Below are 23728 nucleotides of genomic sequence, written 5' to 3' on the forward strand. Positions count from 1 at the left end.
AAAAGAAGGACGATTCCTCCGCTGCTCGACAGCACATATTATTAAGCTGACACCGCGCATCGACTAGGCGTAAACTGCAGCCCAATACTAAAGAGTCGGCTTATGATTCTCACACTGGGGCGGAAAAAGGCCTTGATGCAAGCCCTATCCGCCAGCCTCGTCAGTACTCAGCTGAGCGCCGCGAGAGCCCAGAGCTCTCTGCTGGTCGCCGCTTTTGACCCAACAGGGCGACACCAGATGACGCATGCTGCACTAATGCACTGCAAAGTGGTGGCTTCGGCGAAGTCTTGGAAATGAGGGGCAGCGAGCGATAACCTCGTCATCAGCTTTTGTGGCACGCCATATTGGCACATTCATTCGACTGTGCCTTGCGCCCAGTAGGATGATGGCTGCCCCCCACCATATTGGCCACAGAAAGGCGAACCAGACTGTCGGGACTCTGTAACATCAATAAGCCAGAGACCAATCATACTTCTGCAGTCTCCTGCGTTAGCGCGGCGCAAGTTGCGCCCCCGCGGTGACAGTCAGTGGTGCGTGGAGGGCGTCGCCAGCCTGATTATGCGCATGGGATGTGGGCGAGACTGCGAGGCAATGACAAATCATAGAGCATCGTGTGGTCTTGGGCCCAATCAGGCATTTTACTGGTGGCTCAGACAAGGTGTCGATCAAATGCCGCGACCTCGCAGAAACTCAAGCGGCGAGAAGAGGCAATATCACTTTCGACGCCACGGCCGTCGTCGTCGGGGCCAAGCCGAGTACGCTCAAGGGTGACGGTGACGGGAGAAGGCTCAGCGAGCTGAGAGCCAAAGGCCTCGCTAGTACTGCATCACTGCGTACTTGGCTTCTAGTCCTACATTGGGAGGTATTCGGGCACATCTTTATGGGATGTCGTGCTGCTCAACATCCACGAAAACGGGCACGGAAGAAGTGATGTCTGCATTTGCAGCGCTGGGGAAAACATGCACATGATGAGGTAAATCGCTCGGAGCTCTACTCGCAGCCAGCAACACAAGTAGCAGTAGAAACGGATGAGAAGCGGCCTCATGAGGAGGCTTGGGACCGCGGCAACGTCGGCAAAAACAGGCGCGTATCCAGAACCTGTGGCAGATAGCCACCAGAACCCAGCCAGAAAAGAGGGGGGGAGACCAAATGTTGATCTACGAATATGTTTTCAAACTGTCATGACTGATACGCGCCCCCTCCACACCTCCCACTTCATCACACATATGCAAGCCACTCACACTTACGTGTTCCCTTCCTTGTTGCTTGTGTATGTAGGTGGTCAGATTATCTTGCAGAAAGGGGCGTGGGGTGTGCATAACAAAACAGTCAAGGATGCGAGCGCTAGTGAGGCAGTGTGTCGTCGATGTTGCCGCGCGCGTAGCTGAGCAGTGCCCACCCCGAGCCTACCTGTTCTATTGCGACTGGAGGAACTCGTCGCACATGTCAAGTCCCATCTCGTACAGATATGTTTGTTCTATTTCTTGGATTTCCTGTTTGTCAAGTCAGGCTGCAGCCTGACTTGAATGAAAGAGCGGTGCGACGGTGGGTGCTTCTTGCTTGAAGACGGAAGTTTGCCGAGCATAGCCAGCGTACCCTGCAATAGCCCGCCTTGGGAGACTACCTTTCCCTTCAGTCACATCTCTCCATGGTTTGTGACACGAGCCTTTGTCTCACCATATTCCTTGGCGAGCTGGGGAAAGCCAGCGGAGTTGGGCCATTGCAGCAGTGGAGATGCTATTACATGGCTCGAATTGCTGAAAGTGAGCCGTCAAAAGCGGCGTGCCTCCTTGGCGAGGTTTTTCAGAGGCAACGGGCTCTGCTGATAGAAATTGTGATAGTCTAACGGTGGGTTAGACAACACCTAGCTTTCATAATCAGCGCCGATTCTCTCATCCTCCAAGTTCTAGAATGTGGTTGGGTCGGCTCCTGCTGAGAGTTCCATTCTCGACTCTCTGTGCTGCTTCATCACCTCGAAAAAGGCGCCTGCTTACCCAGGCTCGAACTGCGATTAAAATCAAGCTGCTCTTATAGCACATGATGGAGAGAGACTTGTACCGAAGCCGTCAACTGCCAACGACTTTGTTCTGGAGGAGAGTTGAGACGGAAGTTTGAGTTTAATGGCATTTTCATTGCCCGCCTGAACGACTGAGGTTGGTACTAGGTACTATTTCATTAGCAGTATATCTTGTTCGACAAACGGGCCCAAACTGAGAAAACACAAAAGAAAGAGAAAGCAAAGCAAAGCATGTCAACGACCCCTTGGGTGACTCGCAGCCATCACCGATATTGGGCGACTAAGGCGGGGGACCGAATGATAATCTGTACCACTTTCAAGGCGATATACGCAGCGCGACACAATTGTGTATACGGAGTGAGCCGGAGGCCTGTTTAGAACCATGGTACTGGATTCGTCTTTGGAAGCGTCATGAATTTAAAGCGCTGCAGCCATCAAGAGCCCGACCAGGATCCCTACATCTGGGGCCTACTCATTGCGCTGGCGCAGGCGCACAGGAAATTGAGAACCTGACGCGCCACGCTGGATGGTACTCCTGTTTGCCCTTCCGGGCACCGGCGTGCGGCAGTTATACTGCTACCAGGGCAGGGGGGCTGGGTGCCCCGCGCCGCTCCTTCGGAAGCTGGACGAGAGCCATCCGCCGAAGTGGCTTCGTCCTACCGTCGCGATTGATTCGTGTCTCAACGATAAGCCTGGAGGCGCCGCGAGACGCAGCGCGCTGTATTTGGGAGGTGTTGCATGAGGCCGAACCTGTCTTAGAAAACGAAGAAGAAGGAGAGGAGGGGGTGAGGAGGGGGGCTCAAGCAGACTGATGAGGAGAGAAGAAGAAGAAGAAGTGGCTGCCTGAGGTTATTGCTAGGCTCGTCCTGGCCATGACTGCATCGAAAGGTACGTCATCTGGATTCTGCTACCCTTTTCAAGAACGTCGATCTGCCATGAACCGTCTTCTGGTTTGAATAGGGGATAAAGCCCTCTTAAAAAGCGTTGCCCGTCCTGGTTTGGAGTTCGTTATTGAGGAAATCGAGGGAATCAGTACCTAGGTAGGTTTAAACTCAACAAAACGGCCACTAACGGAACCCGCCCCGTCTGATGATGCATGCGGCCCGCGCGGGGCAACGGTTTATAGTGCAACCGCCAACGGGGTCCCCTAACGCTGCCTGGCCCAGCTTCCTTCTCCTGCGCAGTCAATCACTTTCCTTTCTACTCCTCTCCGTACCAGAGTCCATTCATGTACCTATCGCAAAAAAATCCAAATCAATCGCTTTTTTCCCAAGACCGTGTACGGATAGTGATATGTTGCTCTCTCTTTAGCCTAACATGGACCGCACCGAACCACACACCCTTGTCAAACGCCTCTCACCTGGACCAGCATCAGACTCGCCAATTCCATCAGAAGCCTCTGAAACATAATGGCATTACCCAGCACGTTGCGACACCGAAACATTCGCACTCCCACCATTATCATTCACGCTGCCCCGTCTCTCCAACTTATTCGGCGCTGCTAGAGGGGAATGCTGGTATCTTATTAGTTGTTGACCTGGTCGCACGGCCGCTCGTTCGCCCTAGCCGTCTTGTTCGCCGTGCGACCTAGTAATTACTTGAGAATTCATCAGGTCAACAGAAATAGTAGCTAATTAGTCTAAGTTGAGGATGCTTGGGCCCCCTTAGTAAGCGCAGACTAAATATGTAACGCCTGAGTTGATACGCTTCAAGCGGCAAGTGGGATTTTGTCTTGTCTTGAGGTGAAACATCAAATATCAAATACCAAACTCCAGTGTGCTTCCTCCCTTCCTAATCCAGACGTGATTCGTGGTCAAAAAGGAAATTCATAAAACAGAATTAAAAAAAAAGAAATAAATGAAAAGCCCCTGGAAACGGGACGAGACCTCCCGAAGAAGTCTCCTGATCGAGCATGGTGCAGTGTCCCGTCCAAGAACCGGGTTCACCACTCATATTCACCAGTGGCCTTGTGAAAAACGTACTCCTTGCCGTTCACCGTAAGAACGCCGTCTTTAAGTGTACACTTCCTGTCATGGTATTAGTCACATTTGAATCTTTTACTTCGCTGTTTGACTGCCGTAATGCAATATTGACAAGTACTTACCACTTGTTCTTGACTCGCTGGACTTTGTCATACATGCATAGCATGATGTGACCAAGACCCTCGTCATCGACTTCATCCTCGTCTTGATCCTCATCAGGGTCGTCGAGATCCGAGTTAATAGCATCCTCATCTTCTTCGTCCTCATCCTCGTCTCCACCATCGTAAGCGCCCACTCCCTTACCCTTGTGACTTCTTGAAGCGGTGCTCTTGCTCTTGGCTGCTTCTTTCAAGGGTAGCATCAAGCCACCGCCTTCCATGTTGCGAGCCTGAGCGGCGATCCTGGCGTGCAGGATGCGGTCGATATCTACTCGACCGAGCTCATCCAGAGTGCCAGCCTCCCTCCGCCGGAAAAGGACGCCCTCAAAGTCCTCATCATCTTCATCTCCGGCACCATCGGTCTGTTGGTCTTGAACTTGCTGGGCTGCTGGCGGCTTGTTATTACGCGGCTGTGCTTGACCCGCAGGCGGCTGCGGCTGTGATGTGTTGCCCGATTGCGGCGTCTGTTGACCCATGCGATCTTGAATAGCGTTTATCGAGCCTGCGGCGCGTTGCCCATACTGAGCTTGCAACTGCTGCGCGGCACGATTCGCGGCGACGCTGTTGGAGTTGTCCAGGCCGTTGTAAGCCGGGTACTGGGGAATTGCTGAAATTTGCGTGCCTGGTTCCTCCTTGATGACAACACCAGGCTCTTCCTTGATATAGGTAGCACCGGTAGCGCCATTATGCGCATTAGTAGCAGCCGGGAAAGGAAGCTGAGGGTTGGTATAAGACTGAGCAGGTGGCTGCTGCTCTGCCGCAGCCGGTGTAGGCTCCGGTCTTGGATCCCAGGGGAACCTCGCGACATCAAGCTGAGTCAGCTTTTGCTGCCAAACCTATGGAAGTGATTAGCACTGAAATCGTTTTGTTTCATCGACCCGTCCAAGTTGTTGTAGAGGAATCGCAGCAAGTGAGTCACGTGATCGGCTTGACAAAGAGGGGGCGCGCAGACAACCAATCAGGCAGCGATGGAGCCAGGCAGCACAGGAATGGCTGGGTCCTTTCAGTTTAAAAAGGCCCAAATATCAGCAGCCCGCCGCCCCCTCTTCTGTGTCAGCGAGCATCCCCTCAGTCCCATCGCCTTACCACAAGTCACCAGCACAGACTTGTTCACGACGGTCGCTCTCTTCATCTCTCAACATCGAATTATGCTGCAATAATTCAAAAGCGCAAAACCGTCGACGTAGAGATTTTTGGCACTCCCAAGACTCTGCTGCGACCGGTAAAGCTGGCTGGGATGATGGAAGGAGGCAGTTCTCACCTGGCGCAGCTCCTCAAGGACCGACTCTTCCACGCCGCTCTCGTCAAAGTCGACGCGAGAGCCGTCGATGACTTCGTTGATGATCGTCTGGTAGACATTGCCGACAGCCTGGTTGGACATGGTGATATGTGACCCGTGGTCGACTTGTCGCTGGATTCAAGTTATCCGAGATCGCTTCCCTAACTTGCTTCGCAACGGTCCTCGGTCTGTTGGCGATGCACCAACAGGGTCGCTTGTTGATGGTTCAGAATAGAGATGGGAAGTGTAGCTTCCTTGTGCTCGAACTCGACAAGCAATAGTGCGAAGACTGAAATTGGTCGACGGGTTGATGGTGGCGCTCTCAACTAAGGTGCTGCTCGTCGGGCAATGAAGCAATGGCCTTCAGCTCAATGGATGGCGCAGCTGCGTTTCGTCAAAATATCGCGCCACAGGTGTATTTCTGGAGCCGGAAAATTGTAGAATCGTAAGGAATGCTGTAAAAGTCACCAGGACGCTATTTCTTGATGGCTTTAGAAGAACAAGCCTGTGCTGTTTATCTGGGTAATAGTGTGTGCACTGGAGAGAGTTGCTAAGCTCACAGCAAACTCACAGTTTCTATGCTGGCCGCATTAGTCATCTCCAGCACCAACGCCACCCACCACCCACTACCAAAATAGCGCCCACTGTGCTGGCAAGCGGCCGCCAGAGAGCACTGTATTTTTGCTGAATGCATGCCAATCAATAATTGGCACAATGGAACCAACACCAGGTACCGAATACTGACGTGCCGTGACCGATTCTGGGATGAGAATAAACTGCTTCGCAGCCTGACTTTGATTTTTAACTCTTCAGGATAATTCAATGTAAGACCATTCTGCCCTGGCCTGAAAACGTTGTCAATCCCCAAAATATAAAGGTAGCAAGCAAGACTCGCCACGGGTTAGAAAACACAATACTATATTCTTGCAAATTATCTATCTGGGTCCCTAAAACCTATTAAATCGAAACAAACATGACCATTCTCGAGGTATCGTGTCATTGCATCTCGTCCCAGGCCATCTATCTTGTGTGCATTCATTCATCGTGGAGAAGCGCTTTCGAACCACGTGCAGAAGGGCAGACAACAACTCCCCAACGCCGTTGAAAATAGAATCAGCCCATCCCACGAGACTTTCGCTTGTGAAGAGGGAGAAAATGCATACCTACCGTGTGGCTTTAAGAGCCCTATACTTATCGAATGGTCATAGACTTGGCCATTTCGGCCTTGCTTGATGAGCCAGAGGCGCCAATGCCGGCCGACGAACCAGCCTTCTTCTCAAAAATCTTCCAGAACTTCAAGCTCTCATCCGCAGCGGCGGTAGCGAGCATCTGGCCATCGGGGCTCAGGCAGCTGTGGAGGACACGGCTCTCGTGGGCAGGGATTTCGACATTGCGAACCAGGGTGGGATAACTCCAGACACTCAGAGAGTTGTCAGGGAAGCCAGAGGAGCTGACAATCTCACGGTAGTGAGGGCTCCAGCGGAGCGACGTCACCTGAGAACCAGTATCGATGCTGTTGACACGGGCACCCGATGTCGAGTTCCAGAAATGAATGTGGCGATCGTAAGAGCCCCCGCCGGTGGCCAGGAGGTTCATGTTCCAAGGGCACCAGGCAAGTGCCTTGACGGCGGCTTTGTGGTTGGTCTTCGAGAATTTAGGGACAGACAGTGAGCGGGCATCCCAGATAGAGACCAAGTTGTCGTTTCCACCAGTGGCGAGCTGGGCCCCATCAGAGCGCCACTCGAGGCCACAGACTTCTGAGGTATGAGAGACAAGCTCTGCAACCTTGTGTTCAGCAATGCGCACGTCGTGGTTGAAGACGAGACCGCTTCGGGCACCGGTGGACAGAAGATGTTTGCTCCAGCCCATCACACCAACACGGGTATCATGGCCGAACATGCTGCGAATCTTTTGCCCTTCAGAGACATCCCAAATCTGAACCTCACCCGTGCCAAGACCGACACCAACATAAGCGCCATCGTTAGACCATTTGACGCTGCTAACGTAGGTATCTGGGCTAGTCTCGAGCAAGCAGTTAACATTGCCCTCGTCAGCCGACCACACATAGACGTTGCGCTCAAGGCCAATGGCGACCTGGTTGCCAGTGCTCCAGTCGAGAAGATTGAGGTAGTAGTCGTCAATCAGACCAGGTGCGTCAAGAACGCGTTCAGGAGCAGTAGCAATGCGTCTGCGGATCTGAGCCGAGCTAACACCGACGGGCTTCAGAGGTCGGTTGTACTGCTGACGAAGGTCGATAGGCTTGGAAGACTCGGGAGGAGCAGGTTTGAACTCTAGAATGCGGGTATTGAGCTTGACGCCGCAAGCATCGGCCAAGGAGTCTTGATAGGCAACCGTGTTTGGTGATGGCTTGGTGTAAGTATCAGCCTCATCGCCATTGATGTCTAGGCGCTCAAAAGCAGAGGCAGCATCATCCGCCGCGGAGGCCAGGGTGGATGAGCCGCTCGTACTGGACTTGGGTCGTTGTCTCTCGGAAAGATCGAGCTTGCTAGAACCGGCGTTGGCAATGGCTGAGCTGGAGTTGCGATTCGGGATGAAGCGGTCGCCGGCGTAGTTGATGGTCGTCTTATTAGACTTTTGGCGGAGAGAGCCCTTCTTGGACTTTGTGCTAGCAGGGGTCTTTGGAGCGCCGGTTCCCGTCAAGGTATAATCAGAAACGCCGAGCTCAAAGGCCTTGCGGGGCGTTTGTGCACCAAGAGCAATATTGGACTTTGGGGATCCACGGCTGGAAGCCATGGATACGGAGCGCGAGAGATGTGACATAAGGTTCCCGCCGTATGCGGACTTGGAGCTTTTACGAGCATCTTTCTTTCCCGACCCATCAGGGGTACATGGAGAGGTATTGAGGTTCACAGGAGCGGTGGTCGTCGTCGATTGCTGGTGGGGAGACGGTGTAAGTGGCATTCGTCCCCCAGCAGTGCGAGAGGAGAAGAGCCCCTTGTGGGACTTGATCGGTGTCGATACCACGGCTGTCGACATTGTCAAGATCTAGGAGAGGGTTTTTTTTCTTTGCAAGTTTATTGTCGAGGGAGGTCGGGTTGCGGAGGATTTCAATGTAAGTGACGTAGGTATTGCGGAAAAATCAAGCATCGACGCAAACCAACACAAACTTCAAGACACTCGAGTTTGAAGTTCTGGTCTGCGAACACTTTTCTTCGATAGGGAAGAAAAGCCAAGGGCTTCGATTCTCGACTCTGGTGAGAATGCCTTGACCGAACAAGCCAGGGCTGGCGGAGCGTCAGACGGAGGGTGCAAGTCGGACGTAACAATTTTGGAAACGATTTCGGAGTTTTGGTGCAAAGAGGAACGTAGTAGTCTGCAAGTAAGCTATAATAGCTTTAAACTGAACGTGCAAAGGATATAGATGGGTTCTTTGGCATGAGGGTGAATAATGGTGGATTGGCATGTCGACCAGTTGCACTCGATTCACGGCTACTTTTTATTTACTTTGAGCCCCACCATCGCTCTGTCCAGGCAACGAGCCAAGACCCTGTCGAGCGGCCGGAACAATGCGGAACATAGTTAGTCCGTTGATGCGCCCGTCTCTCATCCGGGGCTTGGTTCCGGCTAAACCGAACAGGGCTTAAAGTGGGCCCGTCGAGACAGAGCCCCCTGCATGGGGCCGGCTTTTAGTGGAGCTACGTAATTTTGCTAAGCGGACACTCTTTCTTCTACGGGCGGCTACTCTGACCGACGCTTGTCACCGGCATTTGCAGCATTGCGTGCCTCTCGTCGCATTGTTTCACAGGCAGACAAATTGTTATCATCGTCTCAATCAGAGATTTATCACCAAGGGTTCAGAATTGCGCCTTTTCGCCTCGCGTGTTTTCTATGCACCGGCGATCTGCCATGGGAGGATAGTGGCTCTCCAGAGTCCTTTGGCATGGCGCAAACAACTACCCCGGCTGCCCAGACTCCAAACTCTATCTTTGGTACTGGTGATAGCATCTCGCAGCTTGATACATCCAGCCAGCAGTCCGTGGTCATGATGGCTGCTCCATCGCCTCCGCCGGCCCTCCCCGACTCCCACAACACTTACATCATGGCCAATTCCCCCGCCAAAGCCCGGCCGTCTGTCGATGGCTACAGACCCAGAGTCACGCGTACTCTGGGCCAGCGACCGGCATGTCTTGTCAATGCATCCGTCACGTACTGCGGCAACAATCAAATATATGCTTTCGGTGGCTTTGATCAGTATACTGACGAGGTGTACAACCATGTCTTGCGACTCGACCTTGTCAGCCACCAATGGAGCCTGGTCGACAACTATGGTGACATCCCGGGTGTGCGCATGGGTATGTCGTCCCACCACCCAATCTCAACCACTGCTTGCTAACTATACCAAAGGACATACTGCGACACTTTACCAAGGCGACAAACTACTAGTCTTTGGCGGCGAAAACGAACACCGCACTTATCTCTCCGACTTGATCATCTTTGATTTGAAAACCGCACACTGGACACAACCAGCAGTCTCTGGCCCCATTCCAAAGGGCAGAGCGAGACATGCCGCCACACTACACGAAGACAAACTGTTCATCATTGGCGGAATTACTGGCACAAACAACTATGTCCTGGATGACCTTTGCTACCTCGATTTGAAAACATTTACATGGTCTAAAACTTGGCGCTTTATTGGCCGCTTTGATCATTCTGCCTACATCTGGGGTGGGCGTCTCTGGGTGTTCGGTGGACTCAGCGAAGACATGGACAAGGTTAGCGACATGTGGTGGCTGGATCTGAAGGGCGTACCAGAGTTCGACTCACGACCTCAGATCGGCGTCTATGATCGAGCCACTAGCGGCAATCGAACCGATTCTCCCCGGCTGCCACACACAATGGGCCACAACCCTGCAGTCGGAACGACGGGATACGCTGCCAATTCGCGTACTGCCCAGGTCAACCCCCCCTCAGTGCAGCTGAAGTATCATGCGCCTATGGCTCCGGGTGCTATATCTGCTCTCAAATTTACCTCGGGCCCTAACAGTCCGTCACAAGGTTCCGGTATTCATTTTCACATCTATTCCTCGGGCACTTTGCTCGACTTTGTTTCACCGGCTGCCACCATCACGCATCGAGAGTGCTCTCTGTCCGCGCTTGACTTGACCACATTACGATGGCAAAAGCTAGCAGATGGCCATGAAATGTTCAAATCAGGTTATCGATGGCACTATTGTACTATGAATGAAGATGGCACAAAAGCCTGGCTCCTCGGCTGTCCTCTCGATCCCGTCGGGCCAGAATTCGGACCTGGGGGCTACGAGCTATATCTTAGGTGAGTTGAACTACTTGTGCCATGATCACCCCGCTAACGGTACTCAGTGATGTTATGGAAGTTGACCTTCGGCGGTACGGCCTTCTTGGAAACAATCTAGCGCCGCAGCCCAGTGTCGAAACACGACCTTCGGCCTTGACCCGGCCTCTAGACCAGCCTTGTCAAGGTCTTGGCGCAGACTTGGCAAAGACGTTTGATCAGCCACCCGAGACGGGTAGTGGTGCAGACTTTATCATCACAGCGCTGGCGGATGGCGCGGAAGATGACGAATTGCTCAGCTCGGGCCTGATCCGCAGTGCCGAAGAATCTACCCAGAACTGGCTTGCACCTGATGCCACCACATCACGGCCCATTCATGTGCACAAGCTGATTCTGAAAGCGCGCTGGGCTCACTTTGCAAGACTTTACAACGCCCAGATGGCCGAATATCATACAAAAAAGATGCATATCCCAGAGCCCTACCCTGTTGTGCGTGCATTCCTGCTCTACTTGTACACGGACAGCATCCACGGCACCGTCGAGGCTGGAAGCGACTCCGTTACCGGCATCAGCGAGGTTGCCGGCCTGCTGGTCATGGCCAATATGTATGGCATCCCGCACCTGCGGCTGCTGTGCGTCAACCGCCTCGCTAAGGAGCTCGCCGTCGAAAACGCCTGCCTGATATGGTACTCGGCCGGCCTCGCCGATGAGGAGTGGCTGCGCAAGCGGGCGGCAGGACTGTGCATGACGCACTGGGGCCGCGTCGTTCGCACGCAGGGCTTTTTGCAGCTGCCTCGACACGCGCTCGTCGAGCTCTCGCAGGAAATTGACATGGAGGGTCGCATCGTCGCCGGCGAGGAGCTCGAGTGGTCCAGCATGGGCGGCGGGCGCTACCTGGACGACCGCAAAAACAGCGTCGGCAGCAACCAGCACGCCGAGTCGGAGGCGGACGACGACGACGGCATGGAGATGAACTAAGGCGGCGTCAATTCGTCGTCGCCCTACCCGCCCTTTCGTTATGACATTCTCTCAGTCTAAGCGCCTGGACATGAGCACTGCCGACACCCGCCAAGTCACGTCTCAAGAACAATTCCTGACGTTTTGTACAGGAGCAAAAGTTTTTTTGACGCAATGCTTTCACTGTACACAGATAGATGTATATGTCTCTTTCCTGTCTATTTTCATTCTCGAATGCGTTCTCGCTCTCTCTTTTTACATACCATCGCTGCATTGTTTTGGAGTTTGGCTAGCTACTCATCACGTCAATGTTGTAGCTTTACGTTTGTTCGCTTACATTTCGTCCTCTCTACCCGGTCTGGTTGTTTGAATGAGTGCAGGATACAAAACATAGGGTTGCGCATCCATCGTCACAAGGCCACGTGTATGCATGCATATTTCAAAGAAAATAGAAGACGCAATAGATTGATATCTGGAAATCAAAAACGGACTCGAAAATTAAGACTGACCAAAGTTCTTTTGTGTAACCATTCTCCTGTGTTAAAAGCACATAACGAAACCAAAACACAAAACCAATACCGGACAAAGTAACAAGACCAGACAGCCAAAACGATCAACAAGAAAAACCAATAATCCAGTAACGCATCTCTTTCCCTCATGATATTCCACTGTCTTCTGCAAAACAAGGGACACTATAGGAACCAATCTCCCTTCTTTCGTGTGTTCGAATACGGAGATTCGTTCGCCACCAAATTTTCGAGGGTATTGTCCGCTTTGGGCTCACGTTTTCATGACCCTAGACGGAGCCAAAAACGGCGACATTGTAGCAAATCCGGGCGGACCAGGAAGAGTTCTAATAAGCTGGCTCAATCCAAAGAAACCCAAGGCGCTGCTGGCGTAGCAGATTGACGACAAATACCAAGAACCCCGATTCAGTCGAGGTGAAGAAGAATGAAGCGAGTAACATGTGAAGAAGATAACATTCCAGCCGCGGTGTGCGTGTTCCGTCTCCCTTGGCACTCTGCGGCGGTGATGCGCGGCACGAGAGGCTGCGAGCCGTCACCTCGCACGAGGCAACTTCATGCGCATCAGTCGACAAGTAAGCTATCCAGAATTTGATCCGTAATTTGAGGCGACGCATGTTGAATAACGCGGTAGCTGAGTGGGAGGGTGGGGGCTTATTCAAGACCGCGTCGAGAGTGTGGCAGCAGATCGGCACGGAACAAACTGGCCTTTTGGGAATCGTAAGATATCAAGTAAGAGACAAGGAGCCGTTTCAGACACTGCCCATTATATGGCAGTCTGTGCGTGTTCGGCGTTGCCACCCTCAATGGAGGCCAGAGACAAAGTGCAGGAAACGCCGTTGCAATGAACCGTAAACCGTAAACCAAAGGGAATACCTAGAAAGCCATGAAATCACTTTTGTAGACCAAAATGAAAGACCAGCCTATTGGGGCCTGCCCCCAAGAATCTTTCCGACCTCGTCAGACCGTCAAGGCTAATCGAAGTCGATGTTGCATATTTTGCAGCTTTGTACAGAGAGATGCACGTGGCCAGCATGCGTATTTATATCGGTGGCGGCGTCTTGAACACCACTCGAGATGTTGATTAGCGGCCTCATTGGGGGTGAGCGTCTTCGTGGATTCCAGGCAAGGTCAGTCCAGCAGCCATAGCCTGTATCTTGAACTCGGGATTGCAAGGTAGCGAATGGGCCTTGTGCTATGAGTGGTGTTAGAGGATCATGTATAGGTTGCTGAGGAGCACGAAACGTACGTATTTGAGACCGTTGAGGTTCTTGTATCGCTTGCCGCAAGTCTCACAGTTGAAGGGCTTTTCCTTTTCCATACCAAGAGTTCCAGGATACGGCGCACTTGTTTCGGGGTTAACTATGGAAAATGAGCCGTCTCCGTTCTCATGCAGCTGCTGCGTCTGATGGCCGTGGGCTTTATGATATCTAAAGAGCTTGGTCAGTCACGCTTGTCATGGTGGTATACTAAGAATAACATACTTGAGTCCGTTTTGATTCTTGTATGCCTTTTCACATCCAATGACTGGGCACTTGAATGGCTTATGCTCCTCGGGCATCATCATGGTTTGCAAGCGCTGGAGTAGCATTTTATTTGTCTCGGGGTCGGCAAACTGGCCCTGAGTAAGACCGAGCTGGGCGAGCTGGGCCTGAATCGTGCGGTTGCCACCAGGTGGGAAAGCGCCATTGGGGCTGAAAAGATGTTTCCCAGGATCGTTGATACAGAAATTCGAGTCTTCTTCTTCAGGATTGCCGTTGGAAAAGTCCATGTCAGAGATAGTATTGCCATTGACGCCCATGGGCATAGCGGGAAGCCCGCCTTCCATTTCATCCATGCCACCCATATGCGCAACACCTTGCGAGAGCTGCTGCTGCTGCTGAGTCGTAAGGGTGGGAGTATTGACGGAAGAGACGGTGGGATTGTTCTGCAAGCCAAAGCTAGCCACGGCCGGTGTGGTGGGCTGAGAAGTGCGGAGAGCTTGGGGAAACCCGGCATTTGACATGTCGAGTTGAGGTCGCTGCTGCTGGCCAAACATCTGTCGTGTGTGCGTCATTCGGGAACTGTCGTCCAGCTCCATGGTTCCAACCGCATCATCCATCTCCATGTCTGCGACAGCATCCATATCATCATGCATGTTGGCATTGAGAGCGTTCATCTGGACATTGTCGAAGCCCATCTGGAGCTGGCCGTGCTGCTGGCCAAAGCCCTGCAAGTTGCCCTGACCGGGAGTTGGAGTGGTCCGAGAGCTGGACATTTGTGAGCTGCCTGGCATGGCCATCTGGTTGCCGAATTGGCCAAAGGCATTGTTGCGAGCAGTGTTGGGGCTTGGTTGGGTATGCGCCTCTTCGTAATGCTGAAGCAAATCGTGCAGGTTGGGAAGTGTCTTGCCGCAGCATGTGAAGTCTCTCATGAAGTTGGCTTCGAGCCTGGGAAGATAGGACGAGGAGTGGAATGAAGACGAAGGCTGACCACTGACATTGCCGAATGCGGGGGAGGTGCCATGCATCATGACGCTGATTAGAAAGATGTGTGTTAGTTATGTGGCACAATGTATCGGTTGCGACACCTGAAGAGGCACCCCGCAGCCAAGAAAAAAAAAAAGGTGACATGGTGCCTGGCACAGACGGTGGAATGCAGTGTGGCAGCCGCCAGGTAGCCAGTGCACGGTCGCAAAGCATAGTGAGGCTGACAGATGGTCATAGAGTGCGTAGAGACAGTACAGGAATGGCTGGCGACGGCATCGTGACTTCGTTGCAGGGCATCGGAGGTAGAGTTGGCCGGTGTTGGGTGAGGGGCATTTTACTTACTCATCGCGGACAAAACTGCCCAAGGACATGCCGCCCCAGCTCAGGTTGTTCATGAGACTGCCGGCGAGAGACTCTCTGCGATTGCGGCCAACCGTATCGCGGTTCTGGTTGTTGAATGAGATGGGCTTTGGGCCGGTGCTCACAAAGGAGTCCTGCCGTGAGCGGCCCATGGGACCGGCCGTCATGTCTGTATCGGATTGGTCGCAATCGACCCAGCTGTTATCGTCGTGGTGGCGAAGGGAATCGAGGAGAGCGGTGGACAAAAGAGAGTCGCGCGCGGAAGAAAATTGTCGAGTAGTCTTTTCGCGAGAATCGTAAGAGAGATGGTGATGATGGGAGGAAGAGGATGGAGGATCGGGTGGCGTGGCGGAATGGGTGGCGGGGGCTGGCTGGGCGCTGAAGAGAGCGCTGAAGACTGGAGAAGCGGGCATTGCAGTGGGCTTTGCACTGGGTGTGGAAGCGGGCGCCGCGGCGGAACTTGTCCAGCCAGAGTCGGAGCCAGACACGCCGCCGCTCTTCGTGCTTTTGTCCGTCGCAATACTAGGACCCGTGCTAAGAATATTCGTCCATGCAGTGCCTGCAATAATATTGCCTGAATCTGCACCCGTACCTCTACCTGCTGCACCTCTGCCGGTCCCAGCTGCCTGATCGCGGCCCCCGACGCTGTTGCCGCTACCGGGTTGGGCGGCCTTTGCCTGCAAAGTCCCAGCTAATACAGATACGGCTGCCTTGTTCCCAGAGGCCTGCTCTTTCTGATGCTGCTCTGCCTGGGGCCCTGGTGCCGCCCCCCCAGCGCCGCCGCCGAACCACTTTAGAGCGCTCTGCATCGCTTTCTCGCTCGCTGCACTGTGCCTTGCCTTTGGCTTCTGCGCTCTCGTGGAGAATTGCTTCGATGGGTATTCGATCGTGTAAGATGTATCGTGATGCTTCGTATTGGCGTCTTCGTCGCACTTGATGCTCGTCGGTGCCGTAGGTATCTCCGTGTAGTCTCGTCTCGCTATCTCCTGATCTCGGTCACGATAGTCTCACTCTCGCTCTCTGCTTCAAACACGTCTTCGCTGCTCCGGGACGTAATGCAGAGTAGTGAGAAGGAGCCGCCCCAAGACCCTGTTCCAAGGGGGGGACAGCGGTAAGAAATACGGTCAGGGTGGAGTGGTGCCAGGAATCAGTTGGCCCAGTCACCCCAGATGGAATCCCTGTTGAATCGCGAGACGACACGGCTGCCGACCTTGAATGCTGTGCACCGGGTTGTCCTCTTGGGCTTGGTTCGGGCGCACTTGTGACCTGGTGTAACAGCCCGGTCCAGTCTGATGTCGTCCCGGAGGCGCGCCGTGCGTTATTCACTATTCAGTGCTGGGGACGCTATCCGCCCCTCTGCGACCTTGTTGATGCGCCCGCACTGGCCTATTGTTGGGGTTCTTTGGATATGCAAGTAATGGATGTCATGGGCCGTAATAAGGCTTGGATACTAGATTGCCCTGGTTCGGTTTGGTGTAATAGTGGCCCGCCTTGGTTTCGATGACTGGCCCTATCGTACAAGCAACAATGCGTGATGGCTTGTGGCGTGCACACTGTGTAAGTCGAGTGTGGGTGTGTGACTGTTCGTGGCTCGGTTTATGGAGATGCCAGAGTGTTCGATCAGTCGCGCCGGCGGTGAGTCAGACAAGGAAAGACTATTCTGAGCATCACCCGCGATGGCTGCCTGGGCGAGATCTAGGTGGGCGAAGCGCCGGCCAGTCGCAGTTTGGGATGACGACGACGATGCACAGTCGTGCTGATTTAACACTCTCCAAATACCCTTAAGCAAGACTCGCGAGGCTGTATCATAGACATGCATATGCAGCGGATAACGAGTTGGTGGCGTGTTTTCTCGGTGACATATTCGTGTACTTGCACTGTGCAGCTGCCAGCAAACGCATCACCTTGCTTTGCCTCGCATTTCCACTACTCGTTTGCTCAGCCTCTTCTTTACACGCTCGCCATGCGCTTAATTGAGCTTGCCGCTTGCTCGACAATCTGCTAGTAAATGACGGGGGCAAACAAAGCTTAGGCCATGGGGGGCGGAAAGAACTCTATAATCCGTTTCTTTCTTGATGTCTTTTCCACCGCCGATACTTTTGGAAACTAAGGTACCTCATTTGTCGCCTTCACACTAACACAAACGGCTAACATACTATGTATTCAAGGTCAAGTCTTCTCGTCTTCTATCCCTCCCTGGCTGGAAGCCATTTGTCAAATAAGGCAATACCTCTGACGCTGCTTGCTAATCGTCGTTTCCCGTCTAGATTCCATGTACGTCTGCCGATGACGAAAGTGCTGTGGCAAATCGACTCAGACTACGCCCGACGAGTGCCACGCCACCCAGCCAGCTTAACAGCTGAATCAATTAATATTTTTCTCGACACATCCAAATCCAAAGACCACCTGCCGTTCGTTTTGCCCTGGGCCGCATGCATCTGCAACACCATGCAGTTCGTACATCTACTATTGACGGAGCTAGTGAGCGTAAAGTTTGGCCTGTTCTCTGCTCTGCTAGTTGGCCGCCAAGCCATTCAGCCGCCTCCAGTTAATGCCACCGCTAATCTACCCACGCCCGCCACACAACTCAGTTCACCGGGCTGACTACTGGCTGGCGCTGCCACGCAATGAACCGGGCTGGTCAGTGGTTGCCAACCCGGCCAGCCTCAGACAGCGTCGACCAACAATGATACTCGTCCGGTTATTAGCGCGGAATGCCGAATGCACCCCGAAAGGCCAGAAATAGCCACAATGTCGTGATTCGTGGCTCGGCCTCTGCTCGAGGTTGTCCCGCATGTCGTCTGCCGTCTTCCGCTTGCAGCGACACCCGCTGCTCTGGCTACCCATTTTGCCATCCATCATTGCGACGGTGTCTTTAAGGCGAGTACTCTGTATTTCGCTTCCTGAGACAGCATACATTATTATCGGATCGAATTCCGTCGGTGATCCTACCCTCATTCGCCACCGGAGTTCCGAGAGTCCCCTTTACAGCGAATGTTTCATCCGTCGATGGTTTTCTGCCGAGCTGCTGTTTTCGGCGGCGCCAGCTATGTTGGTGTTGTCCACTCGCGCTGCCATCTGTCACCAGTAGAGAGTACTCTGAGGGACATAGTATACGCCTAACACTTTCGAAACAGAGCAACTTTTACAGTGGTGTACTAAGAAGGCTCTTTCTTGGTCACGTTCGCTTGGCTGACCAGTCAAAATTCAACACGAATCGGTGATGCATTTCTTCATATAGACACGCCAAATGCCTTCCCTTGATGCTTCTGATCTTCTGGGGAAGTTTGGGCCTAGGTACTCAGTGATAAGTGGAGACGTGGTGCTGCGTCTCAGGACTACCTACTTTCAAGGACCACGTCGAACCCTACCATGAAGATGAAAAGAAGCACAGAGACCGCGCTACGGCACAAGGAAAGGCACCAGAACAAAGTACTCTCTTGCTGTGACCTCCATCGCCCCCATCGTCTTCTTTGTCCACTCATAACTACAGGCCGGGAAATAGCGGTCTAAGTAGTCTGCGCGCACTAAGCTGCTCATCTTCGCCTCATCAAAGAGCATCAGAGGGTGCTGCCACCAATATCAGGCATTATTAACAACTGCAGCAGGGCGACGCTCCACATTCTCCTTGCACGTTGCAACTTGCTCGGCCCTAGTCGCTGTTAATCGACTTGTCCCGTATAATAACCCATCGTCTATACTTATATCATGTCTGTCCCTTACCTTTGCCTATGAGGAGCGACGTCCTGCATGGCGCTCTCCATTCTGATGCACGTTAGTGTGTGGCTGCTGCACGACGGCGTGGATATTTCTGCATGTCTGCCACCGCCCACTTCGCTAGCAAGGATATTTGGCAAGGACTAGCAGGCGGCGACCACTCTCGACGGCTCAGAAAGGGCTCAGAAAGGCACCATATCAGCTCACGGCTGTGTTCAATATTTCCTGTGACAGGAAACACTGAACTAATTGAAGCAGGAACCGAGTGACACGCAGCGGCGTAACCCTTCCTGCCTGGCACAGGATCTGGGAAATGTACAATGTCACGTACATGCAGCTGCAGCGAGGGAACCGCACAATACTCAAGTGTGACAACCAGATTGACCGATATTCCGCATTTTTGGTGGAATGCCTGCTGGGGGTCACGCGGAAATTTAGCCAATTGCTTGTCAGCGCCAAACTCAATCTAAGCTTTTATTGCGCAAGCTCAAGATTACCTCTCAGTTGTTTCCTTTTTGCGCTACGGCAAACGAATCTGAGTATCCCGCGTGCTTGCTTATTCTCCCGTTTCCGCTTTATCTCAGAGGCATTGGGGTTCCGGACCACCTCGGCGTGACTTCTGTCGCAGCCTATCGTGGCAGGCTGTGACGGCCCCAAGTTTATGAAAAAGGCTCATTGCGTCTTGCCTCTGGCTCCGTCGCCGCAACCGTTGCCTCGCTGCCACATGGGTGACCCTGTTTTAATGTGGGTGGCTACGGCCGCGCTGTCTTGGCCGCGGACCGTCCTGAGTCATACTCTGGGCGGCAACTCGAACAATCTGGCGACTCTTGGGTTGCAGCCCAATCCTGACCTCATGAAAGCAAAAAGACAGAAAGCCTGGCGACAGCACTCCGGCTCTCGCCATACTCATACCAAGCCCGGTATAGTCGGAAACTCGCTCTCAAGTTTGAAGCATGTCCTATTTGCTACGGCATGTGCCGCGAGAGGGTCCTGTCCAGCCCTCATCAAATAGTCTCGAGGCGAGCCTCCGCAATTTAGCTGGAAACGGCTTCGATGCTATTCCTATAGGCGCCCCTGATTATTGTTCTCATGCTCTCACGTCCTCGCCAGAAACGGCCACCGCACTGATGGAGTTGATGACGTAGCTTAACATTCGCAATCTTCAACTTGTTACAGGGCAAGAAAGTACAAGGGGAGGTGTTGCCACACTGGAGCATTCAAGAGGCAGGGACGATGTGCTTGTACAAGAGTTTGTAGCCATCAGTGCTATAAGCACTCTACAAGTCTCCAACTACCGCCAAGTACCAGCAGATCTGGCCTCGAACAAAGTCTCACAAGTGATTTAGCGTCCCGATGGCCGTTGTTGCCACTATTAATGAGGAACCTGCATGGAAGGAATGGAGACGTTCTACATGGCTTCCAAGACTCGAAACGAAGCAGACGTCGCGGGGCGCTTTGGCCATGATCCATTGAACTGGAAGCAGCCAGCAGCCAATTGCTGCGCTGCCCTTTTATTAAAAAGTGGTTCGCGGCGCCGAGAATGGAGCTGGCTGTTATGTTTGTGTGGATAAGGTGCTGCCAGACTCGAATCAAGACTCAAGAGTGAGCGAGAGTGCCAACAGTGCGTGGATCTGGTGGACTCTTCTCTTGGTCTAACTACTGACGATAGACAAGACGGCACAACGGCAACCCCATCTGCCCATGTGAACCTGTCGCGTGAGACACAACTGACAAAGGGAGACGTGGGTATTTGTTGGTTTCATCCACCCCCTAGGAATGATAATGATGGGCATGTATATTGAACTTGAGCTCCAGCCAATTTGAGATCGGCACAGGCCCAGCAAGGCATCGAGCCGGCAGCCCCCCCAGGTCTTGAAAGAAAATCGACCAGCACCTATCCGGCCGGGAGGACGCGGCTTGACGGCGCCGACTGTTGCTGCTGTCCTCGACTGAACCAAGCAGTGGGCTCAGCTTCGACGGGCGAAACAAGTCTGCCCAAGAGCCGCTGGCGAGAAAGCCTCAAACAAATAAACCGCTGTTCGCATCAAGATCGGCCCTATTTTTCTGTTGCAGTGACAGCTAGATGGGGTGCTTGGCAGCCCAACTTTTCGGGTATTGTAATTTGTAACGGCGCCACACACCAGACACCCAACGACAGCATTTGCCCGCCGTGGGCGTCGCCCTGAAGGACGCATCTGGCAAAAACGGCTGGTCTGGTTTCATCGTCGCGTCGCCCCCTGCGAAAGGGCTAATTATAGAGTCCTCCACATTCACAGCAACAGTCAAGAGCAGCGTTAACAACAAGAGAGCGAACGATTGTTGTCCGTGAGCCGTGAAGGCGACAGTGGCGGAACTTGAATGTTGTTCTTGGCCGCGGTCTCAGGCCGGCCGTTTTACGAATACGTGCCTTTTCATTTTCCGGTCGCTCGTATCCTGCTTCACGCACAGCGTTCAGCGGAGGCGGGAGCCAAAACATGTACACCATGACGAACTACTGGTATCATGGTGTAGCGTGGTACCGGGGAGGAGGCAGTCGAGGAGCATGATGAGGTGTTGATCAGAGCTTAATCGTTGAACCTCATAGGCATGCTGCTGCTGCTACTACTGCTGCTCGGTGTCACCGGCTGCTCACCGTCGGATTCCCACCCTACTTACCCACCTCTACCAAGGCTGGAGATGGGCGACCGCTGACATGAGCTCCAGTAGCCTGCGTGCCTGCCTTTTCTCCTTACCTCGACTTGCCTTGGCATTGGTACTGGCGCCTGGCAATGCTACTCCATGCAATCCGACCCTGCGCGAGACTCGGCGGCTTCCGACGACCTAGATGCTGTCTTTACATGCCGACCTGACGGGGATTTGTCTGTCCTCTAGTTAATATTGGACGGGGACAGGCTCTGTTTGGTTTGATTGGATGCAATGCGTGGCCGCTGTTTGATCCCTTTATTTATTTGTCGTATTTTGTCGGAACCCCCCAGGCGGTAATGACACTGTGTTAGTGGCCAAGCTGCTGCTATCCGCAGCGTTGTTCATCGCCAAGCTAATAATAAGATAGTGGGGGGACGCTGCTGTACGAGGGTATGACCGCATATTGATTGAGCAATTGCTCATCACGAGACTGGCAATCCATGCCAGAGAGCAATGCCTGTTTTTTATTAGACCATGCTTGAATAGCATCCGTCTGCGTCATCAACACACGTGCAAGCACTGTGAAGCTGCCCTCGTGGCGGGCGCACCTAGACCTGGTGAGGCGTTGGTGTATATCGATTGGCGCCAAGTCCCGCAGAGCCTAGAACTCAAAAAAGGCATGCGGCTCCCCCGTTGATAGTAGCATACCTAGCTGGAGCCGGCGGGCCGCGAATATCGTGTGTCGGCCAAGGGCGGACAAGTCACGGACTCGCTATTACACATGGGATCTCGCTCTGCTGGTACTAGTTACCAGTGACTGTCTCTTCTTGAGGTGCTCGAGATGGCCCACTCGCCACGGAATGAGAACGCCTTACCTGCTATATTTCCGTGTCTACATAATAGGTTGTAGAACCCAGTGGAGTGATTGACTACCCTGTTGCGTTGTTGTTTGATTTTGTCGAAGGTCTTTGCTAGACTACCTGTTTTTCTCGAGGTCGACGACGAGGAACGTACGATTCGTAAAAGGACAATGAGTTTGTGACCTGAAAAGGTAACTTTGATGCGAGGCCGAAATAAGTCCAGTAAATAAAGTGAATGACAAGGCAAAGGGGCAGGCATCTTGGACGTTGGATAGAACTTTCTTCGTGTATTCGCTCAAATCAAGCACGTCTAGTAGCCGTTGCACGAAAATTCTACACATCTAGAATTTTGAAAGCGGTCATCGATTTCTCGGGCCATGTAGATTGGCATCTCAATACTCATGACAGCCAAGTCCGATTTGTCTCTGGCAAGATCCTGATCCGAGAGGCACCGTTACCATGCGACCCTCGTGCCCGCTAGTTCAAGTCTACTTTCGCGTCTCACCTACCCTTTGATTCTCTTAATTTCTTCTTCCTCCATCCTTTAGATCCTTTGCTCTCTTGTATACTCTTATTGTCTGTCTCGAAAATTGGTCTTGTTCACCATTCCTCATATTGCAGTCAACCACTTTCCACATCTTCTCTTCATCGTCTCTCAACTTGATATGACACGAATGACGGCAAATGCTGGCTTCTCTGCTAATTTTTATCCAAATGACCTCGAATCAGCAGGGCACACGAAATGTATACCTCATCAGAGCCAAAGTCTAATTCAGGATGGATAAGCGATGGATGAGTTGCGGCGTCATTTCAGGAAGCGACCAACCATTTGTGACGATGACCTACACGTCGAATCTCCGGTTGAAAGCCATCATATCACATTGTGGCCGTCTTCAAAGAACCGGTGAGCGGCGATGAACCTCCTTTGCTACGTGGAAATATTTTTCTGATAGTTTTTGGTCACAGAAAATCTGCGATTTGAGAGTGCGGTTGTTCTCAGCTAGCGACGGGCGATTGCAGAACAACTCCCTCCGAAGCTGTCAAAGCACGAGCGTGATGCTGGTCAATACCCATAGAGTGACGGTTGATGCAGCCATTGACTCTATTCGTGAGTGAGATTTCTCATGTGCTCTCGCTGGTGCAGCCTGCCACCACGACACTCGGCTAATTTATGCTTTTGTCGATCTGCTTGCTGATGCGCAAGCTAATGAGTGGTTCGTGCAGTTGAGCAGCTTTGTAAACGATAACGGTCGATCATGTTTATAAATGCCAACGGTCGATTGCATTGACTCAGACTCGAGGCCCCAAACTCACCCGTTTTTTTTTTTTTGGAAAAGGATGTTGCCGTCAATGTCAAGCGATTCATGCCGGAGATCCACGGACTTGCTATTTCCAAGCAAATGGGTATACATGCGCGCAGTGCGAGTCCTGAAAAAAAAACGACGGAGATTCTTGCTCTTTGCTCAAACGTAAAAAACCAGAAAAAAAAAATCAATCTGTGCAGCAATT

The 23728-nt window shown here is 52.7% G+C and overlaps 4 protein-coding genes across 4 annotated transcripts; 1 reads left to right on the top strand and 3 right to left on the bottom strand.

Annotated features, from left to right (window-relative positions):
- Nucleotides 1-3959: 3959 nt before the first annotated feature.
- Nucleotides 3960-5538, bottom strand: BBA_01438 (transcription factor IIA; the record flags this gene model as incomplete). The annotated part of the gene is made up of 3 exons (XM_008596535.1): nt 3960-4044; nt 4122-4993; nt 5419-5538. 3 exons carry the CDS (start codon nt 5536-5538, stop codon nt 3960-3962), a joined length of 1077 nt encoding a protein of 358 aa, XP_008594757.1.
- Nucleotides 5539-6627: 1089 nt separating this feature from the next.
- Nucleotides 6628-8433, bottom strand: BBA_01439 (WD domain-containing protein; the record flags this gene model as incomplete). Its single annotated transcript, XM_008596536.1, has 1 exon — nt 6628-8433. The coding sequence occupies one exon, from the start codon at nt 8431-8433 to the stop codon at nt 6628-6630; it is 1806 nt and encodes a 601-aa protein (XP_008594758.1).
- Nucleotides 8434-9337: 904 nt separating this feature from the next.
- On the top strand, nt 9338-11686 carry BBA_01440 (kelch domain-containing protein; the record flags this gene model as incomplete). The annotated part of the gene is made up of 3 exons (XM_008596537.1): nt 9338-9749; nt 9802-10729; nt 10777-11686. The coding sequence occupies 3 exons, from the start codon at nt 9338-9340 to the stop codon at nt 11684-11686; spliced, it is 2250 nt and encodes a 749-aa protein (XP_008594759.1).
- Nucleotides 11687-13282: 1596 nt separating this feature from the next.
- On the bottom strand, nt 13283-15826 carry BBA_01441 (zinc finger protein SFP1; the record flags this gene model as incomplete). The annotated part of the gene is made up of 4 exons (XM_008596538.1): nt 13283-13384; nt 13439-13619; nt 13674-14705; nt 15000-15826. The coding sequence occupies 4 exons, from the start codon at nt 15824-15826 to the stop codon at nt 13283-13285; spliced, it is 2142 nt and encodes a 713-aa protein (XP_008594760.1).
- Between the last annotated feature and the right edge of the window lie 7902 nt (nt 15827-23728).

The sequence above is a fragment of the Beauveria bassiana genome (genome assembly GCF_000280675.1).
Source record: "Beauveria bassiana ARSEF 2860 unplaced genomic scaffold BBA_S00003, whole genome shotgun sequence".
NCBI lineage: Eukaryota > Fungi > Ascomycota > Sordariomycetes > Hypocreales > Cordycipitaceae > Beauveria > Beauveria bassiana.